Raw genomic sequence first — 25,785 nt, 5'->3', positions numbered from 1 at the left:
CCTGTGGCTCGCGGGCTGTCGCCACCGGCTCGTCCCGCCGCCGCTCGGCACAGGGGTGCGGCCGCAGGAAGTGACGGGCCCCGGCGCGGAGCTGGGGGAGCGGGAACCGTGCCCCGCGGGGAGCCGCGCGCGGCGGGGCAGGGCCGAGCGGGGCCCACGCTGCGCGAAGTGCTCCGGGGGCGCGCGGGCGGCAGCGGCTTGGATGGAAACCTTCCGGAGTAAATTAGGTAAAAGCAAAGAACCAGCCACAGAAACGCCCTTCCCGCGTGGGCAGGCAGCACTTGGACGCTTACAGAGTGTTGAGCTACCCACGTGCTCCCTGATTGTTCTTTCAGTTTCTCTAACGCTAACTTTGGTTCAGTCTTAGGACCTTTGCCTTTGAGGTGCCCGTGCCTGGCTCTCTGCCCCCAGACCCTCCTCTCCCTGCGTCTGTTTCCGTCTTTCCGTTGCAGCCCCGCATCTTGGAGTCTTCCCTAACCGCCCAGCACACTCAGTCACCGAACAAATGTTTACTGAGCGCCCACTATGTGCCAGGTGCTGTTCTAAGGGCAGGGGAATCACATACCAGGCTTCCAGTCCTGTTCTATTTAATGGTGGTATTTCTCACTCTGTGGGATTATTTTGGTCATTTTCTGTTTGCACTTTATTACCTGCCATCCCCACTAGAATCGAAAAGCCCAGAGAATGGGGGTCTTGGCTGCCTTGCCCTCTGCTGTGTGCCCAGCCGCACGGGCTGTGCCGGGCACTCGGTAGGTGTTCAGAGTCACTTAATGAATGCATGAATGGATCTTATTCCCCTAACTACCTTATGCATTCTAATCATATCCATTCTACAGGACAGGAAAGTGAGGCTCACGTCCAGGCCATGTAGAGGCCATGGAGCTAATGAGTGCCAGAGTGGGAGCGTGAATCGTTGCAGCTACAAGGCTGTCACTCTGTCTCTGGGTGAAGACAGCCCAGTACCTTGAATGGAAAAGGCAATGGGTGGGGTCAGAGAGCAGCTATCAGTTCGGAATCTGTGACTCACACACCTGCCTTCCTTAGAATGCTCTGGGCCTGCATCTGCTCATCTCTCCACCAGCCAATCAGGACCAAAAATAGCTGCTCTGCCTACCCTAGGGCTGTTGTGAAGGTCAATGGGTGAATAGTGTGCACCCTTCCGGGGGCATAGTATCTGAGCACGTGGGCCTTGTCAAGATAAGACATTAGTAACCATATGGGAGTGACTCCAACAGAAAACCTCCAGCCAGCCCTCCTCTCAGTGTCTGGTGGCCACTTCCAGCCAGATTGGCTTTGCGGACAAGGCATCCTTCTGCACGAAGTCTTGGCTTTGCCCTGTCTCTTACTCCGTTTGAGATCCTGTATTGAACACTCTCGACTCTGGACATTGGGTCCTGTTACAGCCATGCCCACTGCCCACCCTGTACCCCAGTCACCCCCTCCGAACAGCACACAGGACCTAACCCATAATCAAGGCTATGGAGGAAAGGTGGGGAAAATAGGTTTATCCCTCTAGTGTACGCCTTTGAAGTTTTTGAGGTTTGGTGTTGGATTTTGAAGAATTTACTTTCCTCATCTGTAAAAGGACGGTCATTATGGCCCCCACAAGGGTTGTCACGAGGATTAAATGACAGCTAAAGTGCTTTGAACAGTGTCTGGCACACAGGACACGCTCAGTAAAAATTAGCTGCTATTATTCTTGGTAAAAGATACTTCTTCTAAGATGTCTCCTATCAGCTCCTCCCAAAGGAATGTGTAGGGGGTTGTGCTAGAAGGAGAAGCCTTTCATAACCATTAACTAATTCAACCAGAATTTATTGAGTAGTGGATGAGATTCTAGGTATGGCAGATAAGCAGGGGAAAGGCTGATGCTTGGACCAAAGTCACCTGGTTTAGCAAATAAAAATATAGGACACCCAGTTACATTTGATTTTCAGATACACAACAAGTTAATACTGTTTTAGTAGAAGTATGTCCTAATATTGCCCAGGACATAGATATACTAAAAAAAATATTCATTGTGTATCTGAAATACAAATGGATGTTCTATATTTTATCTGGCAACCATACTTGGGCCCCACCTCCAGAGATTCTGATTCTGCTGGTCTGGGCTCAGGCCAGGCATAGGTATTGTTTACAGGCTCACCAGGTATTCTGTGTGCCCAGCGTCAGGAACCACCGATGGAGGGCCGTCTATAGATTTTATTCTGCATGAGATGGTGAATTGTGAGGCGGTAAACTGTGGAGGGTTTGGAGCAGCAATATGACATGATCTCATCTTTTTAAGTTTTTATTAAATATGTCTTTTTATTGATTTCAGAGAGAGGAAGGGAGAGGAAGAAAGAGAAATAGAAACATCAATGATGAGAGTCATTGATCGGCTGCCTTCTGCACACCCCCTACTGGGGCTTGAGCCCGAAACCCAGGCATGTGCCCTGACCGGGAATTGAACAGAGATCTCCTGGATCATAGGTCCAGCTCAAGTGCTGAGCCACACCATCTGGGCCATGATCTCATCTTTTAAAAGCATCTCACTGTTTTTCTGTGGAGGTCAGAGGGATAAGAGTAGACTCAGTCAACCAGTTAGAAAGCTGTTGTAGTAGTCCAGGCCAGGAAGGGGCCTGGATTTGTTGAGTGCCTACTATGGACTAGGCACAATAAACACATATAATGGAGGCATAGGTTCTTGGGTCCTGCCCAGACCTACCCAGTTTAGAATTTCTTAGGGGTATGGAAGCCTAGGAATTTATACTTTTAACAAGATCACCTGGTGATTCTGATGAACAGTCAGATTTGGAGCAACTAAATGGTTGGATTCTATTGTTCCAGAAATTATAGAAATAACTGTGAATACTGTTATGGGAGCATTATTCTTGTGGCTGGCTCTACAGGCTTTTCATACATACTTTATATCATTTAATCCTATGCAATTTATGCAATATTAGCCCCATTTCACAGAGGAAGGAATTGAGGCTCAGAGAGGTTATATAACTTGGCCAGGGTCACTGAGCTACAAGACATTAGAGCCAGGATTTGACCCCAGATCTGGCTGATTCTGTTATCCTGCCCTCTCATAGGCTTAAATATCAATACAGGTTCAAAGATATTTATTTGAATTGCAAATAATGGCTCCCCAGCAGGGGATGGCTTCTTAGCTATGTCCCATAGATGTCCATCTTCCCGGGACATAGGTGGGGCCTGGCCTGGCCTGGGTTTTTGTTGAATGGAACTGAATTCTGGGGTGATGTAACTGAAGGCAGCCCCACATCTTTATGATGCCATCATGATGAACTTGATAGTGAATGACTCAGAAGATGGTTTATGGTCACTTCTTTCCTAATGATGCTCAGAAATAGACACTGCTCTCGTGGGGAGGGACTGGACACACCTTTAGAGGAAGGACTGGGTGGAGGGTGTTAGAAATGGTTTTTGGTTACCATGGATATTGTTACATTGCTAAGCAATCTCTTGCTTGTGTTTCCAAGGCATCTTTGACCCAAGGAACTTAATATCTTTTTGTTAATTGGACCATCAACTGGAATTGGCTAAGCCATATGGCAGGGGTTTGGGGTCAAAGCCATTTGGGTTAATATTTTCCCCCATTGTTCCTGTGTGTTAGGTAATAATTTTGTAGCCCTCTATCTTATCTCTTACACAGAGGCTTGGGTGATTACTTATACCTGCTTGTTATCTAAGAATGCTTGACACTTGCCCCCGGTCTGATATTTTCTAATGCATGAGGCCCATATCCCCGGTGGCACACAAGATACCTTTAGCTGGAACGTGAATTTGCATTAAATCACTTTGGGTCGCACATGAGAAAGTTATCCCCTTCAGTTCTTACTCTGTTGAGAACAGTTTGATGCTACTGAATCTTTTGTTTTGAGATCCAGTTTTTTGTTTCTTAGAAACTACTAATCAAGGCCATTAATTAACTCATACTTAAACTATTTTATGTGATTTTCAGGTTCACAAACAGACAAAAAGTATATATACATATTTCTTTTGAAAACAACTTCATTGAGACATTTTGACGTATGAAACTATATATATTTAAGGCGTACAACTTGATGTTTTGGTATGTGTATACCTCGTGAAAAGATTACCCCAATCAAGCTGAATAAGCTACTCCATCCCCTCTATGTGGTTTCCAGTTGTGGGGTGTGTGTGTGTGTGTGTGTGTGTGTGTGTGTGTGTGTGTGTAGATTTGCTTTAAGATCTATCCTCTTAGCAGGTTTCAAGTGTATGATCGAGTATGTTACCTATGGTCACATGCCCTGCATTAGATCTCCAGAACTCGTCTATCTTGCATAACTAAAACTTTGTACCCTTCGACCAATATCTCCTCGTTGCTCCCTCCCCGCTCTCCATTTTACGCTCTCCTTCTATGAGTTTGACTACCTTAGATGCCAGACATGAGTGAGATCATGTGGTATTTGTCTCTCTGTGACTTACTACAGTGTCCTCCAGGTTTGCACATGTCGGTTGTCACAATGGGAAGATTTCCTTCTTTTTAGAGGCTGCATAAAAATCCCTTGTACTCCCCTACAATTTGCTAATAATCCTTTTTAACAAAGGAGGAACAGTCTTCAGCTCAGAGGCTTTGGCCATCTAAAATGTTGAGTTAGGATTTAATAATTCTGTTATTTATTTAATAAACTTTTTATTTTGGGAGGATTTTAGATTGATCGATAGTTGCAAAGATAGTATGGAGTTCTTTTTTTTTTTTACTTTAAATAATTTTTTTATTTTTCAATCACAGTTGACATACAATATTATATTAGTTTCAGGTAGACAACCCAGTGATTAGACGTTATATAATTCGCTAAGTGATAAGTCTACCCATCTGGCACCATACATAGTTATTACAATATTATTGACTGTATTCCCTATATTGTACTTTACAGCCCTGTGACTACTCTGTAACCACCAATTTGTGCTTCCTAATCCCTTCACCTGTTTTCATCCATCCTCCCAGTCCCCTCCCATCTGGCAACTGTCAAAATGTTCTTTGCATCTATGAATGTGTTTCTGTTCTGCTTGTTCATTTATTTTGTTCTTTGAGATTCCACATATAAGTGAAATCATGTGCTATTTCTCTTTCTCTCCCTGACTTCACTCAGCACAATACCCCCAGGTCCATCCATGTTGGTGCAGATGACAAGATTTCATTCTTTTTCGCGGCTGAGTCATGTTCCATTGTACATGTGCACCACTTCTTTGTCCACTCATCTGTTGATGGGCACTTAGGTTGCTCCATAGCAGCGATTTTCAGCTGGTGTGCTGCAAGAATTTTAACACATGCAATACCTGACTGTTTAGTCAGGGGCACTGACCTCTTTTCCCTTAGGTTGTCAGATAAAAATGACAACAGCCAACACAACAATAGCCGTTTGGTGTGAATGAATGAAAATTATACCAATTTTTTTTTGTCAGACCAGCGAAATATATTTTTTGGTGCGCTGCAGAATTTTAGTAATTCGTTTATGTGTGCCATGAGGTGAGAAAGGTTGAAAATCACTGCTCTATATATTAGCTATTATAAATAATGCTGCAATAAACATATGGATGCATATGTCTTTTCAATTTAGTGTTTTGGGTTTCTTTGGATAAATACCCAGAAATGGAGTTGCTGGGTCCTTCTTTGTTTCTTGTTACAGCCTTTGTTTTAAAGTCTATTTTGTCTGGCACAGGTATTGCTATCATAGCTTTTGCTTGTTTATTTGTTACCATTTTCATGAAATATCTTTACTTTCAGTCTGTGTGTGTTTTTTGATTTGAGGTGCATCTCTTGAAGACATCATATGTGACAGTATTGTTTAGTTTTCCATTCAGCCTCTGTATGGCTTTCGATTGGAGCATTTAATCCATTTGCACTTAAAGTAATTGTTGATAGATATGTATTTATTGCCAATTTATTATTCATATTTTTTAACCCCCTGCCCCCCTTCTTCTTAAAGAAGAGCCTTTAACATTTCTTGTAATACTGGTTTGGTGGTGATGAACTCCTTTAGCTTTTTCTTGTCTGGGTAACTCTTTACCTGTCCTTTGATTCTACATGGTAGCTTTGCTGGGTAGAGTAACCTTGGTTGTAGGTCCTTGCTTTTCATCACTTTGAATATTTCTTGCCAGTCTCTTCCTGCCTGCAAAGTTTCTGTAGAGAAATCAGCTGACAGTCTTAAGGTAACTAACTGCTTTGTAGGTAACTAACTGCTTTTCTCTTTGCTGCTTTTAAGATTCTCTCCTTGTCTTTAACCTTTCCCATTTTAATTATGATGTATCTTGGTGTGGGCCTCTTTGGGTTCCTCTTGTTTGGGACACTCTGTGCTTCCTGGACTTCTATGTCTATTTCCTTCACCAGGTTAGGGAAGTTTTCTGTCATTTTTTCACATAGGTTTTCATTTCCTTGCTTTCTCTCTTTTCCTTCTGGCAACCCCATGATGTGAATGTTGGTATGCTTGAAGTTGTCCCAGAGGCTTCTTATATTATTCTCATATTTTTTTTGCTTTTTTCTTTTGGTGTTCTGATTGGGTGTTTTCTGCTTCCTTATTTTCCAAATTGCTGATTTGATTCTCTGCTTCATCTACTCCACTGTTGATTTCCAGTCTTGGTGTGGCTGCCTCTTTATATCCATAGTTGTAGGACTTCTGTTCAGTTAGATTTCAGGTGGTGCTGAATGATGGTTGTTCTGTAGTTTAACTGTAATTTTGATGTGATTGTGGGAGGATTCAAGTACCTCACTTACCTACACTGCCATCTTGAACCCAAGAATCCTTAACAAAGAACCATAGATCCTTCACCCTGTTTCCCCATAACGATGTTGCATTTGTCAAGATTTAGAAACCAATGTTGCTACATTACTATTAAGTAAAGTATAGACTTTATTCACTGGCTTTTCTACTAATGTTCTTTTTTAAAAAAATAAAATGTTTTTATTGTTTACAGAGAGAGGAAGGGAGAGGGAAACAGAGATAGAAACACTGATGAGAGAGAAACATCGATTGGCTGCCTCCTGCACAGCCTCCACCGAGGACCGAGCCCGCAACCCGGGTATGTGCCCTGACCGGGAATTGAACATGTGACCTTTTAGTGCATGGGTCAACGCTCAACCACTGAGCAACACTGGCCAGGTAACACTGTGTTTCTTAAACAGCAGGAATGTATTGACTCACACACTTCTGGTGTCCAGGAATCTATTTCATGCCTCTCTCCTGGTGGCTTACTGGCCACTGCTGGCTTTCCTTGGCTTCTTTTGCATCACCTGGTCTCTGCCTTTATCTTCGCATAGCATCCTCCTTGTGACATAGCATCCTCTCAGTGTGTCTTCATATTGCCTTCCCTCTGTGTGTGTCTGCCTCTGAGTCCAAATTTCCCCTTTTTATAAGGACACCAGTCACATTGTTTTAGGACGCACCCTAATGAATTCATCTTAACTTGATTATCTCTGTAAAAATCCTATTTCCGAATGAGATCACATTCTGAAGTAGTGGGGGTTAGGGCTTCAACCTATCTTCTTTTGGGGAGGGGGACACAATTCAACCCATAACAAGCTCTTTGCACATATTAGTTTTCCTTTCTCATTAAAGTTCCTTATCAAATAATATTAAATACCCTGCTCATTGCTTGGAACAGAGCAGACAATCAATATTTGTTGAATAAATGCATGAATGGACCCAAGATTTCATGGTGTTCTGAATTGTTCAGAGTTCTCTACTGACCCAGGAAATATCCCCCCTTTTAAAATAGTGACCTCAAGATCTCCTGACAAGAATATAAAGTTCCTAAGACTAGCTCCAGGCAGTTTCAAGAGCAGAGATCTGATTTCTCTTTGAATGTGCTCCATGTTGTTCCCATAGCCTGAGAAATTGCAGGAACGTCTTTCATTCCTGGAAAGGCTTTCCTTTGCCACAGACAAAGAATTAATTGTTCTAGCAAAGGCTGGAAAATTCCCTCCAGTCATTTTCAAAGAGGTTCCAACAATGAACAGGGGCTGGAAGGTGAGATGAGAACATGGTGGTGGGTAATGGGACAGGTAGGTGTTCATGACTCTCAGCCCCAGACACCCACTAAGTCAGGAAGCTCTAACCAAAGGGGGAAATGCCATCTCTTCTTAATTCTTCATCCTTCAGGCCAGGGAACCCATGTACCTTGAGCATTGCCATATGTTAGAAATGTTTCTTCTGATACAGCAAAGTGACTCCAAGTCCACACTCTGGAGTTGGACTTCTGCAGTCTAACCTTGGCCCCACCACTGCCTTGCTGTGTGATCTCCAGCAAGTTACTTAACCTCTCTGTGCCTCAGCATCCCTGTTTGTAATTTGGGGGTAATAATTGTACCTACCTTATAACATATGTGATAACATTTATAATATACTTCCCACAGTGTATTCAAATCATGTTAGCAATTATTGTTTTATTATATTTTGCTGAGGACATGGCTAATGCTGAAGCTGATCATGGGGAGGTGAATTCTAGTGGCCAGGTTTTAGTAAACTTCCTTATCAATAAGATTGAATAAAATAACAGGAGCCTGTTCTTACCATTCTTGTTAGGGCTTTCTAGAACTCAACCCATCTCTCTCCTTTTCATTTCTCTGCTTTACCTCCTTAAGATCCTGAGTGCTCAGCCATGAGTTATTTCGTTAATCCCCCCAGCAACCCTATGAAATATAGATTGTAAGTTCTGTCTCATAGGTAAGGAACCTGAGACTCAGACAGGTAAGATGACTTGCAAGTGGTGAAGCTAGAATTCAAGCCAGGTGTGTTTGGCTCCAAGGCCACAGATTAGGGAGATGGTTCTGATGGGGATGAAATTGGTCCCCTGCAATTCTTCATCCTGCAGATCTCCCCTTAGGACCTAAGCGCAAAGGTTTCCACCAGCTTGCCTGTCCTGGACAATGCCCCCAGTTTGGACTGGCTTCTCCACCCCATCATTAAGGCCAGCCCCCTGCTCACTATCACACTGAACAGACCCCAGAAAACCCATTCACCCAACGGGTCAATGATTGATGATAAAGGCCACCTGTTAGGACACAGGATTCTCATCCTGGAGCACTTTGAATCATCATGGAGACCCTGGGAAGTATGTAGTGTCCTCCCCAGCTTTACAGGTGAGCAAGCTAAGGCTCAGAGAAGTTCTGTAACTGGTCGTATGCTGGGTCAGAACTTAGCTTTGAGCCTTGGCCTGCTTCTCTGGTTTCTGCCACTCACAGTCTTTGTCAACACTACCTGTTTCTTCTGCTCCCCTGCATGGCAACCTGGGCTGATATTGGCAACCTGGGCTGATATTGGCCCCTGATACTTTCTCTTCACATACTGCCAGGGATCAGAAGGTCTTTGGGACCAGCTGGGCTTCAAGGAGAGTGGTGACAGCAGTGACAGGACATATTTGCTCAGAGGGACAGAGGTCACACTGGTTGGGGACCATGTGACAACAGAGCTCCCTGCAGGGGAGGCTGGGACTAGGTGGTAAAAGTCTATAGGAAAGCTATCTGATTTACATCACTCTCCTTTCTGACTCTTTTAGCATAGATGACAGGTTCTAGAATTCTCTGGCCTCTCTGAGTACCTGACCACAGGAATTTGGAGGCTCTTGAGCTTAGTCTCCTACTCTCCCTCTCAAGCCTACCAGTGGCAACCAGGTTCCTGGTTGTTTTGGAACTGCACGCAAAGGACACAGCCTAATGGAGCAGAAAGAGCTCTGAAAGGGGCTGGCTGTGCAACTGAGGCAGATGAATTTACCTTTCTGATCCTCAGTCTCCTCATCAGCAGGTGATCTCTACCTGCATAAGCTGCAATAAAGATTCAGCTAGATAATGCATATAAAGCAGTTTTGCAGGGGTTGGCACATAGTAAGCACTCAACAAACATGCACCCACCATTATTATAGTAGAAATGGTGTCATTAACAACTGAAATCTTGGTGAAGGTTTTCTTATTGGTAGAGGGTCCAAGAACTAGATGGAATTGGAGTGGTGGTGTGTGTGGAGAGAATGTTCTTTGCCTATCCTACTGGCACCCATCCCAAAACACACATGCCCAAGGCCATCTCAGGAAATGCCAAACAGTTCTTGTCATTTACTCATCCTGGGGAGACAGGGTGTTCTTCAGGCCCACTTGGTCTTGGCTTAACGGTATGGATAACACACACCCACATCCATTCACATTCTCTTTCAGCACCAGGAGTCAATAAGGCCAGTAGCATGGGTGTCACAGAGCTACCCTGAAGGACCTCATAAGGCAAAAAGAAAGGCACCCAGATTTCGAAATAGCTCTCTGCATCCATACTTATATTTCGACTTTTCTTTGCTCTGATGGCAGAGTTCTTGTCTCCCTCCCTGACAAAGGTATGGTCACTGTAGAGAGTCTCCAGGAGAAGGGGGGGCAGGGCAGGACAATGGATTGTGCTTGGGGAGCCCCTTTGAGGTTTCAAGTCTTCTTTCCAGTTATGGCCTTTGGAAGGAAATAATGTGCCATCTTTCACCCTCCACCCCTCTGTGCCCCACAGGTCCCCCGGCTGAGGTTTGACCTGGGTGACTGTGGAAGGTCATTCCCTCCAGCAGGAGCCTCCTTGATGTTAGGGAGCAGAAATGACTGAGAAAAGACACAAAAGCCTTTCAGATGATGGTGACTGTCAGGCAAGACGGGAAATGTGGGGTTATTGGGGAGGACCACTGCGTTTACGAGGCCTCTTATCTTTATGACAGAGGCTCAAATGGGAAGCAAGATGCAATGATAAAGCAGCACCCATAAGATTCGGTTCTGGAGTGCGGGACAATGCATTGGATGGGCAGCTGGGCCCATGTTGCAGGAAGCCTGTGTAACTGCGAGATTCTCTGTTAAGTCAGGGCCTGATGACACAGAGCTGGGAGATCCTGGTGGGCATGCTGGGGAATTCCCAGACCCACTGCAGCCCCTCCTGCCTCTCCAGCTCTGCCAACTAAATGTGGGGGCTCCCAGGCAGCCTCAGAAGCACCGCTTCGCACAAGTCCTCTCCCTCCATTCTTGGGGGAAGGCGACTCAGTGGAAGACCCAAACCGCTGGGACCTTGGGCAAGGTGGGGTGGGCACGAGATGGCAGGGAGCACAGGGGGACTTCCCATGGGCTGTGACTTCCCAGGAGGGAAAATGTGTAGCAGCCAGAAATATGACCAAACTACCCCAAACACAAAAACCGAATCCCAAACCAAGCAATAAAACAAAACCAGCTACATAAATTGCAAAACAATAAAAGAGTTCTATTTGTTCTTCAATAACATTAATATTGCAGTATTTCCATCAAGGTATAGAAAAAACCTGGAGCACTGGAATAAGAGGAACAGAAGGCCCCCCTTGTAGCATTCAAGTCACCTGTGCCTCCTCCCCACCCCACACACTGTCCCCAGGGCAGGCATAAGTCTGTCGTCCAAACACAGAGTTCTGGACCCAAGACAGCCATTCTTGCTTTCGCTTGCAAGCCTGGCCGGCGTCTGGCCTCCCGCGGGAGCAGTCTTACTTCATAGCCCCTTACCCTGTTCACTGTAGAATCAAGGGCCCGCCGAGGCGGAGATGGAGGCGGAGGCAGAGGCGGAGGGTGCTGTGGGTGCCTGCTTGGGGCACTCAGGCAATGGAGGAGACCTCGCTGTGTTTCTGCCCTCTGCAGAAGAGAGTCCTGGGGGAGTGCCAGCAGCCGCCCTGGCTGCAGGGGTGACAGCAGGAGAGGATGGATATTAGCAGGGCCAGGGCGATGACAAGGGAGAGCGCCCAGTGCATGACGCCGGGGTAGATGAAGGGCAGGATGAGGGCAATGAGTAAGGCCAGGAGGAGCAGGTGTGCCACCAGGCCCCGGGCTGCCACTCGGTTGGCACTTGCCAAGTCCTGTTCATCCTCTCCCACCCAGCTGGGGTGCCCTGCTGTCAAGGTGGCAGGATTCACCAGCTCCTGAGGACAGAGCCACACCTCTGGGCATGACCGGGTGAGCCGCCCCACCACGGCCTCCTGGTCACTCAGGCTGCAGATGAGGCCCCCAGGGACGACGGTGGCCTTGCGGCACAGTGGGCAGGTGATGGTCCAGGTGTCGTTCTGCACGCACAGCAGGAGCTTCAGGCAGACGGCGCAGAAGGAGTGCTGGCAGCCCAGCAGCTTGGGAAGTCGGGCGCAGCTGTAGGGCTCGCGGCACACCAGGCACTCCAGGTCGCCGTCCGCGGAGCCACGATGACCCCCGGCAGGGCCCGCTGTGTCGGTGGTGGCTGTTGCGGAGATGGGCTGGGGCTGGTGTGGAGCTGCCTTCTGCGGGACCTCAGTGCAGGCCATTCCGGGGATGGGAGCCGGCGGGATGTGGCAGCTCAGGGCCTGGGCATGGACGAGGTGCTGGGGGACCTAGATGTAGTCTGACCTGAGGCGGTGTATCAAGCCTCCTTTCCTTCTTGTTAGGTGCCTGGTGACAACAGCCGTCTGGCACCTCTCTCTGTTGTCCCTTCAGTTATTATTATTTCTTTTCTAGAGTTAATCAGTAACTAGCAGCCTGGAGACTTTGAATTACCTGATAGAAGGGCCAGAGTGGGCAGGGCCTATTAGTGAATCAGAACTTTCCTGTTGGGGCCAGGTGCCTCAGGAATGCCCACAGGACAGGGGCTTGTGAGCTTTGGGATCAGGTGCCTCAGGAATGCCCGCAGGACGGGCTTGTGAGCTTTGGGATGCATTAGAATTCCCATCACTGCCACCAGGCCACCCCTGGAGCCTTTTAACAGGCAGATCTCTAGCCCCCAAAACCCAGAGATGGATCCAGCAGGTCTGGATGGGGGATCTGAGAATCTGCACAGTTAACAAGCATTGTCATTCTAACACAGGTGGACTGGGGGACCCCACTTTGAGAAACACTGCCAGAGGCAGTCTCAGACAAAACCTTTGGATGTCAGGATTGGAGAGGGGTGGGGTGGGGGGGTAGTTTGTGCTTTGAACACATTTGCAAGCAGGTGGCTCATGAAAAAGAGAGATGGAAAAGTATTCTGGGAAGGGGAGGGGGGAGGCCAGCTGAACAGTCGATCTATAGTTACTGATTCCCGAGCATCTCACTGGCACCCTCTTCACATACCTACTGATAGGTACCATTAGCTGTGTGCTAGACACATTCCACACCCAGTAGTAATGACAGCTGCCATTTATCTGGCCTACTCCTGTGCCAGGGGTCCTCTCTGCGGTCCCCTGGGATCCTGGAACAGTGCCATAAGGAGACACTGGGGGCCTGGAAGCAAAGGCAGGCTGGGGTCAGGGCAGGCCTACTGACTGCCCCCCAATGGGCCTTCCATGGGGCAGGAATCTAACAGCGTCCGAGGTCAGGTTCCCAGCCTCGAGTGTCCAGGAACTCAATCTCATCAGTTGCTGTGGAGGCGATTAGCTTCCAGTAAGGTGACTCAAGCTAACCGGCCTCCAGTGGGACTGACGGAGACAAGAGGCATGGCAGTTAAGAAACCTTAATCCCTTTACCTTGCCCTGCACGTCAGAGGGTGTGTGGAGTGGCACGTTCCACTCCCTCAAACAATTGCCTCACTCAGGCCACGCCAGATCCAGGACGTGCAGAGCAATCTTTGCTGCTCAGGGCACTTGTTGAGAGCCACATAGAGTCCAGCTCTTCTGACCTAGCTCTTTTCCCACCCCAAGGGGCAGGCGGTACCCTCTTTCTTCACTGTCCCCTGGGCCCTCTGTCTCTGAAATCTAATTCTCCACCCCCACCCCCAGCATGGCATCTCTTCTCCTTAGCCTTCAGTTTGTCAGTTATTTCCTCCCATTCTGTTTCCCGGAGGTCAAGCTGAAGGGCATCTCAGATCAAGCGCTGGGCATCTGTTTCGTCCCTATGTCAAGTATCCTTTTTCCCTTCTATAGTGGGCTGTGTCCCCTTTGGGCAAACACTGCTCCCCACTGTCATTCTGTGTGGTTCCCAGTTCCGTGGAAGGGGGAGGTGGTGTGAGTCAGGGCAGACCAGTCAGCATGTCCCACCCTGCTGGCTGCAGCCATTGGTTCAGACACAGGCATGTGATCTAAGCCAAATCAATAAGATTCTGTTCTGGGATTTTTGTTGGAACCACTAACAAATTTCTCTGCTTGGTTTCTAATCTAGAGGATGGAACTCTGGAGCTGCCAGGACCACTGGGTGCAAAGAAACTGCCTAAGAGTAAGGTCAGCACAAAAAAAAACAAGAGAGAAGAGTCAGAAAAAGGCCTATATTAAGTCGAAAGTGAACAGTTCTTTGAGAAAGTTCCATTCCCTGAGAAACCACCGCTTTTAACAGCCCCATCCTTCATGTTGCTCCCATCCTACCACTTTGTTCCTTGAAGGTGCCTCGGCTTCACTATGACCTGCACTGGCTTTATAGTTGGATACCTGCCTTCTGTCACTTTACTAGCGGGGTGACCTGAGGAGAGTCATTTCCATTTCATTGAGGCTCAGTTTTTTAATTTGATAAAATGGAGACAATAATGCTGTAGGAAATTGTGGGAGATTACTTAACCCCCCCACCCCCCATCCAAACCTGCTCAGGGGAGGCTCAGTAATTTATGCACCTTGCTTTGTAAGTGACCTGGATGTAATTGATCCCTTCCAGGGACAGGAGATAAGACGCTTTGGTGATCTGCTCACCTAGTGCTTCCTAAAGCGCAGTGAATGCGGGTAGGGGTCTGAGCATAGCCTGAAGCAGGTCTATCCCGGGGGAAGTGCACAACGTCTCTGGAGCCTTAAAAAGTTGAATTCATTCAGATGTCTCATTCTCGTCTGTGTTATATTTGTGCTTGCTGTAACATTAGAATTCAAAAACTCAGAGTCCTTCCGAATCTCCAAATAAAACATATTTGTTTTTTAATTGCTGTAGAACGAGGAACTCATTAATTCTCAGTGCAATTTTTCCCCCCTTTTGAAATGCAGTTTCTTTCATCCTGTGACTTCAAATACCCCAGGGGTTATAAGGAGTTTGGAAGCTCAGCGTCAAGCGGGGTTAGAATTTCACACCCAGCTGCAAGTGGGGAAACCGGAGCCAGTTCTCTTGATAGGGACCACTCGGAAATCCTGCTGTGCTGGTAACCACAGACCCGCACCCTACAAAGACACTTTTGATCCGAGTTTTAGGCTCTGCATCAAGTTCATTAGGAAAGGAGTGAGGGAGCAGCAATGTCATGAGGTCAAATGATCGGATCCAGGCCTGGCCTCTGATCTTGGCCAACCCACTCTCACTCCACACTCCAGTGGCCAAAGAGAGCGTGTCCCAGCCAAACGCCCTTCACTCAAGCCCCCACCCCCTGCCACTGGCTGGTGTCCTAGCTCACACTCCTATTGCAGAACTCTCACCCCTGTGCTCCTGAGAACCCAGCTGGCTGCACCTCCACCCCCTCAGCAGCTGTGTGTCTGAGGATGGGTGGGTGGGGGAGACAGAGGAAGGGGATTTGGGGGGGGAGACAGAGGAAGGGGATTTGGGAGGGGAGACAGAGGAAGGGGATTTGGAAGGAAACTGACAACAGGACAATGAAGATGAAGTGTGGAGGGGGCTGGGCAACGGTGCTAAAGAGAAAGTGCCCAGCGGACCAACTGCAGGAAGTTGGACCAACTGTGCTTGTTCCTTTTTCTGGTTTTTAAGAATAATTATGTAAAAAAACAAAAACAAAACCCATGCTTATTGTAAAAACAGAAAAAAGGAATTACTGGTGATCATAAAGAAGAAGACGTCAGTAATCAGCAATCTCACAGCCCACAGAGAGCCAGTTCTAATTCTGACATGTCCCTTTAGACTTCCTTCTTTGCATACTTACGCAAAAATGTTTCCTTTCATTAAAATTGGACCCTGCTGCTTATATTTTGGTAATGTGTATTTTTACTTAGTTTATTATACATCTCTTTTGCACATTAATAAATACACTTCAAATCATTCGTGAAGGTGGTTCTGTCATATGAATGTACATATTTTAGCTAATCAGTTCCCATGAGAGGAATGTTGAGGGTTTTTTTTTTCCATTTTCCACTGTTATTAATAGTCCTGCGACAAGCATCCACTGACATGTGCTTTTCATATCTTGCCCTTTCAAAGTTGCAATATGCATGCTATCTTCTCTATCTGCCTTTTCAGCTCAGAGCATCTGGTGGTTCAGGTCCCAAACTTGGATCTATGCTGAGTTGTTTATGAACCTGCTTTAAGACATGAAGGTTGGGAACTATCGTTGATGAGCAATAAATGGAACCACTTGTGTCCGACTCAGAATTATCAAAGTACATCTACTCCTGAAGTTGCAGAAACCAAATGAGGAGCCCCTCAGTCCACATTTTTTTGAATTCAGAATGATTCTAGTGTCTAGAACCATTTCTCACTGCCACTTCTAAACTGACTTTCCTGTTCCTCCCAGTCCCTCTCTCTTTGGCCAACTCTAGTTCAGACTTCATCTTGGAACTCATCTCTGAACTACTTCTGACTATTTCTTGGGACACATGTAGCATGTCTCTGAGACTGCATTCTCTTAATTGCTCCTTCAACTCCATGCAGCTAAGCCAGTGGGCAAAGGGGACCCCCACCTTTGCACCTGTCCTTGGCTCCTAGGAGAGCACACCTGGCCCCATCTTGGTGGAGATGGAGCAGCTCACAGGTTGTGAGAGGGGCTCGACTTCACCCTCTGAGACCTCTTTCCCGTGTCCTCTACTTGTTTGGACTAAGTATGTGTGAGTCCTGGAAAAGAGGAGTTTGAGGAAGAGGCATTCTTATTTCATCACAAGCATATCAGAAGCCCTGAAGTCTGGTCATGTCAGACACTGTTGCCTAAAACCATCAGATGGCCAACTCTTTCAAACGCCTGGATGAGAGAACTTTTATTTGGAGGAGTTCAGCTCAGCCATTCCTTTAGATCAGCATTTCTCAAACTGTGGTCCATGCATATCAAATGTGGTCTCTAGCTTTCTGTGAGCTTCTAAAAGACACTCCTGGAAAAACCAGGGGTGGATGGAGAGGGGGGTTCCCTCAAACTTGGAGAGTCACGTGACATTAGAATATGAAAAGCTCTTGGAGGTCCTGAAGTTAAAGTGCTATCTTGGTTTTGTTAATTCTGATTTTATCTTGAACCGACCTGCCTGTGCAACCCTTTTCTCTTGGAACAGTTATTAGTGCTGTGTATACCTATGGGGTTTTGAGGGATGCTGTTGAATCAAACTAAACCCTTAGAAACTTGCATTTGACTCTGCTTTCTAGGGGCTCTCAAGAGTTGTATTTTGGGGCTATTTTGTTGGCTTTCTTCAAAGGATACTCTAAGAAATAGGTTTATGAAATGACATAATTGACTCTTTCCCATTTTTGCTTTGGCCACCAGGAAGTTCAATGACAGCCACTGTGAAATAGCGCATTTGGCATGTGGTGCTGCAGTCCATCCCCACCCATTCTCTTAGTCTATACTTCCCGATTCTAGTCTACGGTTCACCTAGACCTTGGTATATATTTTCTGTAGATTATTTTAAAACAGTTGTGGAGAGAGGAGATGTTCAAAAAAAGAAGAAATGAAGAAAAAATAATAGAGGAAGAATTGGTAAATATAGGACAGAAGGCAGAGGTAAGGATCAAGAGTGTGGGCGTGTAGCCTGGCATCCCTCTCTTGAGATTAAACCCGCGGACTCCCGCTTCCTCAGACCCATGCCGTCCTGGGTACTAGAGGTTTGGAGACAGCCTGTGCCTGTCTCAGATCACCTCTTCACTGTCCACTGCGCGCCACATTCCAGGCAGCACAGGGCTTGGATCTGGACCACTGGACCATGTGAAAATTAATCCTCCAAGCACAGCCTGTGACCCATTAAACCACTCTGCAGGTAGTGAGGCCAAGGTCAGGAGGCTGTCAAACCAGCCCCATTTCTCTCACAATGTCTAGCCCTGGCCTTTGCAGAGTCTGCCTGGGAGGAAGACACTGAACTAGAAATAATGGAGGGTCCTGGGCACCTGGGCTTTGAAACAGTGGTGGGAAGGCTGGGTTTGAGTAGACTGGCTGGTCCAACAGAGCTGTGTTCAAATCCTAGCTGTGTGTCCTTGAGCAACCAACTTCATGTCTTTGATTCTTAGTTTCCTCATCTTTCAAATGGAGATCGAAAGAGTGTCTGTGCCAGGAATCTCTGAGTCTTAAGAGTCAGACAACTCAACTCAAGCTTGCATAGCTCACAAATAAAGGACGTTTCTTCGCTTAGGTGTCCAAGAAGTCCAGGGGTGGTCTGGCTTTAGGCAAGTCTTGCCCTTGTGGCTCTCACGAGAGTTAGCATTTGTTGAATGCTTTTTATGGATTAGTCATTTAGTTCCTCCACCACGCCTATGAGGTAGATATTATTCTGCTTCATGATGAGGAAACTAGGTCACAGAGAGGTAAAGTGGCATTACACTGCAAGTAAGTGGTAGCTGGGACATCATCCGAGGGTGTCTGGCTCCTGAACCATCACTCTAACCACTACGCCACACCGGGTGAGATTCCTCCTTTGCTGGCAAGGCATGAATGTGAACATGTATCTTCAGGGACAAAGAGGGAGTCCCAAATACCCAGCTCTCCCTGCTCCCACACTGCCACCGCACCACCACAGTTTGCCTTGAGTCCCAGGACTCATCTCATGAGATGCTTTATCTCAGTGTTGCCAATAACCACCAGGACTCCAGATCCTAGGTCACCCCTCATCTTGAGCTTGCTAATCTTCAAAAGGCTCTATCATGCCTTCTTCTGTCCCTTTTCCACCTCTCCCTGACTCCGACAAACTTCCACTGAGCCCTGTGGATTTCACAGTCAGTTATCAGCAAAAATCCCTATATCTTGACTTCTTTCCTGTTTCAAACTCTCCTTTGAATTAGGCTTGCAGTAAACATGTAAAGAGCATTTGTATAGTGTTTTATAGTTAACAGAAGTATACTTCTGTACTTTCATTTAATATTCTTGACAACCCTGTGAGGTAGAAATTAATATACCCATTGTAGAGACAAGCAAAATGAGACTCACATAAGTGAAGATCTTAAATTTTAGGACATCGGCTCTTTTTATTCATCTTTGTACCCTTGCTCCCTAACATATTCTTTGGCATATAATAATTTCTCTATAAATGATGGCTGAATATCTCCAAATAGAAAAGGCAAGTCTCAAATCCAGAACTATGACTTCATATCTCATGTGTTTTCCCTATTAAATTAAACTTTTAAACATTAATTTTAATTACACAAGTATTGCATGAATATGTATCCATCCTAAAATTTAATGCACTACAGGTGAGTCTAACTTCTTCATGACCACCTTTACCAACCCCTCCATGGCCCCCAATCCCATCCCTCCTACAGGGGTAGCCTCGCTCATCAGTTTGGGGTTCTCCCTCAGTCCTGTTGCTATGCATTTGTGTTTTTCTCTGAATCACACTGTATCCAAGTTCATGGCCACCTTTGACTGACCATCCTGGAACATTACTGTTTTCTCTGGAAAATAACTCCACCTGTAACTGAAACCCAGGTTCGGCTGCCTGCTGTAAAGAGAGCCAAACTCGTGAGACAGGTGCTGGTGAGAAAGGAAAAAGGTTTATTCAAGTGTTGCCATCTGACAAGATGAGGGACTCTTGTTGCAAAGCCCATCTCCCCTCCTCAGTGTAGGCAGAGGTTTTTATAAGGCGGGAGATGGAAAGCAGAACAAAGAAATCAAGGAGGGGGGTTAAAAACTTCTCTACATGCAGGCCAGCACAGTCTATTCTGATAAGGACCTTGAAACTGGTCAAATGATGATCTGATGTGCATCCTCCTGGTTTCATTTGAAGATCAGCAAATCTTCCAGAGCTGAAATGCCTGAAAGTCGGAGTCTGTATCTTCTGAAGTTAGTCCCTAGGATTCTTATACAAACATGCTGTTTAATCTACAAGCTACATATTAGTCAGAGTCAGCATTTACAGAAACAATGTCAAAAGCATGGTGGGGTGGGTTACAATTCTCCACTGTTACACACCTGCTTCCTCCCTCTCTTTTCTCTGTCGACCTTGATTTTCTGTCTCTCTTTTTATAAAAACAGCATAGTCATCTCACCAGCAATCGAACCACCCTCCTCTGCACAGAGGCCTCAAGAAGATTTATTTCCATCTCAGAATGGTTTGTAGCCTTGCCCCAGCCTTGTCCCTATGTCACAGGAAAAATCACCAGGATTGTTTGGCTATTCCCCGATAGTGGCCTTGTCCCCTAAAAGAAACAGCTATGACCCCCAAAAAGGAGGAAGGAGAAACAGAACATTTTCCAAATGTAAGAGTATGAGGATGAGGTTGTGCAAGGGTGAAAAGTGGGCTTGGAATATTTTTCTTTCTTTGTTCACCTTCTGTGGTGACTCTTCACCCTACGGAGTCAGCAGTGCCCATTTATCTTCAAAAAAACAACTAAGCCAGCAACTAGGGAGACCTTACTCCAGTTTGTATTGGGACTGAGGTCAAAGCACGTGGTTGGCAGTGTAAGTTTGCTGGCAAAAAAAATGGATCTCTTATTAAAAATAAAATGGAACTCAATCAAAGAAATTCACCTGAAATCAGATTTTGTTTAAGGAGTGTGAAGAACATATTACTTGTGTATATGTGATCATTTACAGAGATAAATCTGTATTTTTGTCCTCATAATGGTGGATAGTTTCTCCTCCTTCATCCCAGGAACGTAGTCAGAAGCAGAAGTTTCCAGGCCCTCTTATAGCAGAGCCTCCCCCAGCCCCAGGACTTGAGTTGGGAGAGGCAACCTTTAGGGAAGGGACAGAGGAGAAATTTGAGAGAGCTTCCCCAGAGAACAAGAACTGTAGGACAGAAAAATTTTATGAGTTCCAGAAAAAGGGAGCAGGCAGGACCTCTGATGGGAATAATTATGGGCTGAGCAGAGGGAGTTCTGACCCCAGACACAGAGACTCTGGGCCTGAACAAGGATCTCCTGTGTTCATGCTTGGCTTGAAGGCAGCAGAAATGCCACCTTCAGGGCAGGCTGGGATGGTGGATCTGGCAAGTCCAGCTTGGGCTGACAATTGGTGGGTCTCTCCCAGAATGTTCTAGATTGCAAAAGTCCTCAGGACTTTTGCACAATCCTAGAGAGAGGAGGGCTTCAAAAATGTGAATGAGATGGAATTTTCCTGCAGCAAGGCAAGCATTAGATTTAGAGACTGAGCATTTCCTTATGCCAGATTATTAGGGAGTTCAATGAACACCCATTAAATAAATGCTGACTTTGACCCAAATAATTTTTATACTTCTTTTACTTTCAGTTTTTATCTCCATAGGTGTATTCCATTAAATATTTTACGAGATTCCAATAAAGCTCTGTCACATACAAAAATCTCATTTTATCCTCACATTGCACTTTGATGGTGAATAAGGCAGGTATTGTCTAATTTGCTGAAAACCAGAGAGAAATCTGATCCATAAAGGAGTCTTTCATGACTCTTTTCTGTGTCCTGGGAGGCCTACATTGGGCCCCATGCTGTTCCACTTAACCTTGAGACTGGCTACCAGCACTTCCAGTCTTGTGGCTTCTACCAGTCTTTGAATTAGCCAACATTTTGCTTCTCTAATTTTCATTCCTTTGATATGCCTTGACCTATGCACATGAGACTACCCTACGGCCTGTTTCTGTCCCCCATCAGTACTCCATGCCTGGCTGTTATCCCCATCAATTCTAATCTTGTTAACATGGGGACACTTCTGTTTCTTTGCTTCAACCACTGGTTCAGATCTAACAGACATTTAGTGAGCACCTCCTATGTGTCAGGCATTGTGTGAGGCATTCTCATATGGTCCTTCATTTACTCTTATGTGGGAGGTATAACTGGCCCTGATTTTCAAATGTGGCATCTAAGGTTCAGAAACATTAAGGGCTATGCCAAGGTCACCCAGCTAGGAAGCGGTAGAACAAGGAGTCACATCTTCCTATTCTGGGTCTGAGTCTCTGTCCTGTGTTTAACCCCACTTGGTTGCCTTACACAGTTCCCAGGCTCTCCATCCATTTCCAAATAGAAAATAAGATAAATATTAAAAGGAAATCTATGCTGTATTTCTCTGAATCCCAATGGAATGTTAGTACCTGCCCTGTTTTAAAGTCATCCCAGGAGTAAGAACTCAGTTTTGACTAATATCTTAGACACTCCACTATAATGGCAGCCCTGGATCTTACAGCTCAGTGTCCCAAAGTGAGTCTCATGGAGCAGCCATTGGATGGGATGTTTTGCAAACAAGGGATTCCACTGTCAAACAAGCTTGAGAAATGGGGCGTTAGGTAAAGCTAAACAGGATTTGACTCTGCACATTTTCTTACACAAACATGTGCAGCATTTGAATTGCCAAGGGGTGATGGGTACATATTGTATATTGCAATGTTTCCCAAACTTATTTGATCATGGAACCTCCTCTTCCCTTTTAGATAGAACATCTCCCAGGACTGGGATTCGGCAGAGCAGGGGTTCAGAAACTCTGCTGCAGCTTCATTCAACTGAGGACATTTCAGCTTTTCCACATGTGCCCCTACAACCACCAAAGTGATCCTGGTCTCTAAAAACAGCCAATGGGAAAACTGAGCTGATGTGGCTTCCCTAGCAGGAAAAGTCCCTTTGTTCATATATAAAGATGATGGAGTTGACAGGTCACCAGTGGACACTACTGCTTCAGACAGGGTCCTAAATGATGATCAGAGCAACCCTCATCCTTCAGAAGGGGACACTGAGCGCAGAGAGAGAAACCACCTTGTCCTAGGTCACCCAGATGAGACCACAATCCCATTGTCCAACACTGGGGGATAAACCTCACTGAGTGCCACTTTACATACTTTATTTACTTTGCTTAACTTTTATGAATGATATGTGTACAGAATTTATATACTCTTCATAGTAACTGTCTATAAAGGTAGGGTTGTCTGATAAAATTTAGAACAGCCAGTTGAGTTTGAATTTCAGATAAACAACAATTAATATTATAATGAAAAACTGTTCATTACTTACTTGTATTTTTATTTGCTAAGTCTTACACTCTTGCGGCTCCTTTGGTGGAATTTCAGCCAGTGTGAGATGTCAATATAGGAGATCTATTTGGGGGCAGGGATACCGTTCCAAAGCTACCCAAACTCATGCAATTGAGGCAGCACTTTTCTTGTCCTGGAAGAGGCCTTTCCAAAGGGTGGGCCTCAGTGACAAATCATTCTTCAAACTTCATTCTAAGGTGGAGAGAGGGATCCTTGGAAGCTCCCTTGATGGAACTTGACCTTAGTACCACTTTGAAGAAATGAGAAGAAAATAACAACTGAAAGAACATGACACTTGCCCCACTATTAGCCATCTAGGTGGTGGAGCAGGTTTTTCCAGGTGTGTCCAAGTTGCCATGTCAACAGGCACATCAGCCTGTACCCCCTCTGTAGTTTTCAGAGAAACCCTCTCCTCTTCCTGGTATCCTTTGCTCTGGGGATCAGCTTCCTCAGATGACCCTGAGTGAGTCTGCACCCCAGGGAAGCCCTTGGTTCCCTCTCTGTCTCTCAGAATCTAGAAACACGTCTGTAAGCAGGGACGGACAGGCGACAAAAAAATCACCAACTTGAGTGTCAAACCAAAGGTCTGCTGCTTCCTGACTAGGTGGCCATGGCAAATGTTTTAACCTCCCCAGGCCTCAGAAAGTGAGAATAATGATAGAATCTTTATTAGAGAGTTGGGTGAGAATTAAATAAAATAGTGCATGAACATGCTTTAGGACAGTGGTGAATGGTCAATTAATAACTTGAGTGGTTATTAATGCTCTGAAAATTCAAGATATGGGATCATCCAGTCCTTAGGGACACTCATAGATCTGGCATGCACCTGTCTCCCACTGTCCTCTCCCTTATGGCCCAGAGTCTACTTTGCACATTTCTTAGAAAAGAAGTGGTTTTCTGCATGAGGTAAAGTCCCCCACTGCAGGAGGAAATTCAGGGGGGTGGAACAGACTGGGTGTTGTATTCTGATCTCTTTTATGACTCACCTGCTTTGACTTAGAAACTGCCTTTGAAAATGAAGACAATAAAACATTTCCCCTTTTACTGCCCTATCCTTATTTCCCAATTTATGAGGCTAGCAGGAGCTATGATTAGCTTGTAAACTCTCTGATCTTCCTTGCAAAATAGCATTGGACCGAAGTGATGAGGACAGCTGCAGCTTACTGGTATGAAGATTTGTTCAACCCTTCCCGATGCCTGGAACTGAAGACTGTTCTAATTGGACTCCGCAGGTATAGACGGACGTAGTATGTAGCTCAATCTTGAGAACCAATAGTCCTAAGATTGGTATTTGTGCCTGAATCCATGTGTCTAGAAACATTTGTTGACATCAAATAGGCAGCGGAAAGATTGAGCTGAACCTTTGGCAACCTCTCAGAGGTAGAGGAACTGAAGTAGGATTTTTGAAATTCTGTGCAGGGTAGTGATCTTGGTAAACCATTTCCATTTTTAGCTGAGGCTCAAAAGGTCTATGGCCTAGGAAAAAGGGTAAAATGGAAGTAAACCAGCTATAGCACCTACTGTAGCCAGTCTTTGAACCACCAGAGTGGCCTTCTAACCTCAATCTTTGAACTTGATTAATTGTTGTAGACAGATAGTACCCTCAGGGGTTTGATAGACAATAAGGAAAATCTTCTTTGGAAGAACATAACATCATCTTAGGCCTCAAATTATTTTAACAAATAGGTTTAAAAATACAATATCCAAGAAGTAATTAAAGATAACCAGCACACCGAATGACAAGACACCACGAACAAGAGTAAACAGAAACAACAGACAACAGAAACAGACCCATGGGAACTACTGTTGTTAGAATGATCAGAAACCAACAATAAAGCAACTGTACTTATTATGTTCAAGGAGATACAAACTAAGCTGAAAAATTTTGTCAGGAAACAGGAAGTGATAAAAAATTACATGGCAGATTAAAAAGAAAACCAAATACAAAATCTAGAACTGAAAATTATTAGAAGTAAAGTGGAGAATGCAATGCATCAGATTAGATACAGCTAAAGAAAGGATTAACAGCAGTGAATTGTAAGACAAGTCAAAAGAAAATCTCCAGAGAAAAGGACAGGGAGTCTAAAAGGTGTGAGCTACAGAAGAGAATAAATGACATAGAATGCCTAATTTAGGATTAATTAGAGTCCCAGAAGGAGAAAACCGAATGGAGACAAGCTATCAATCACGTCATAGTTGACAGTGAGCAAATAGGAGTTGATGAGCAAAAGGGAGGCCAGGCCCATTTGTCAAATTCCTACTATGTGCCATTTGCTGTCCTAGGAGCTTTATATTCATTATCTCATTTTAAAGTGAATGAAAACATAAGGCATGCAGTTCTCTTCTTCCCTCTTAGATGCCTGAGAACTAAAAGCCTTGCAGGGATCTCCTCATAGAAGAACAGTCCTGGAGGAAGGAGAAAGAGAAAAGATGTTTTATGTTCCAGGGAAGGCCTTGATTTTCAAGCTCCACTGCAAACTCTGAGCTCAAGGAGGAGGGCGATCACTTAGTTGAGCAAGATTCTCTCCTGCTATATCCCCAGGCAATTAAAACATTTTTAGTAACACAAGTTCTGCAAGGTCCTAAGGACCTAATTGTTCTCTTCCTATAGTCACAAACCTTCCAAGAAATAAATGTCCAGTACAGTAAAAACCATCCCCTTCTGGAAAGGTGAGAAGGGGAAAAGGGTTAAAATTTCATGAGACTGATTAAATTAGATTCAAAACGCTGTACTCGGTTATGCTCAGCCAGCAACCACTATGAGTATGCAATGCATAGCACATTCAATATTTACAACACTTTAAGCTTGTATTAGTCGGTAT

The 25,785-nt window shown here is 45.4% G+C and overlaps 1 protein-coding gene and 1 long non-coding RNA gene across 2 annotated transcripts; one reads left to right on the top strand and one right to left on the bottom strand.

Moving 5' to 3' along the window:
- The first annotated feature begins 33 nt into the window (after positions 1-33).
- On the top strand, positions 34-24,031 carry LOC308560853. Its single transcript, XR_013999394.1, has 3 exons — positions 34-227; positions 14,093-14,151; positions 22,370-24,031. It is a non-coding gene; the product is annotated as an uncharacterized lncRNA (long non-coding RNA).
- On the bottom strand, positions 11,596-12,288 carry RNF186 (ring finger protein 186; the record flags this gene model as incomplete). The annotated part of the gene is made up of 1 exon (XM_081143725.1): positions 11,596-12,288. One exon carries the CDS (start codon positions 12,286-12,288, stop codon positions 11,596-11,598), a length of 693 nt encoding a protein of 230 aa, XP_080999851.1.
- Positions 24,032-25,785: the final 1,754 nt, after the last annotated feature.

Source organism: Miniopterus schreibersii (assembly GCF_964146895.1).
Source record: "Miniopterus schreibersii genome assembly, chromosome: 8".
In the NCBI taxonomy this organism is placed as follows: Eukaryota; Metazoa; Chordata; class Mammalia; order Chiroptera; family Miniopteridae; genus Miniopterus; species Miniopterus schreibersii.
Note: the sequence above shows the minus strand (reverse complement) of the source record. Positions and strands in the feature narration are given on the sequence as shown.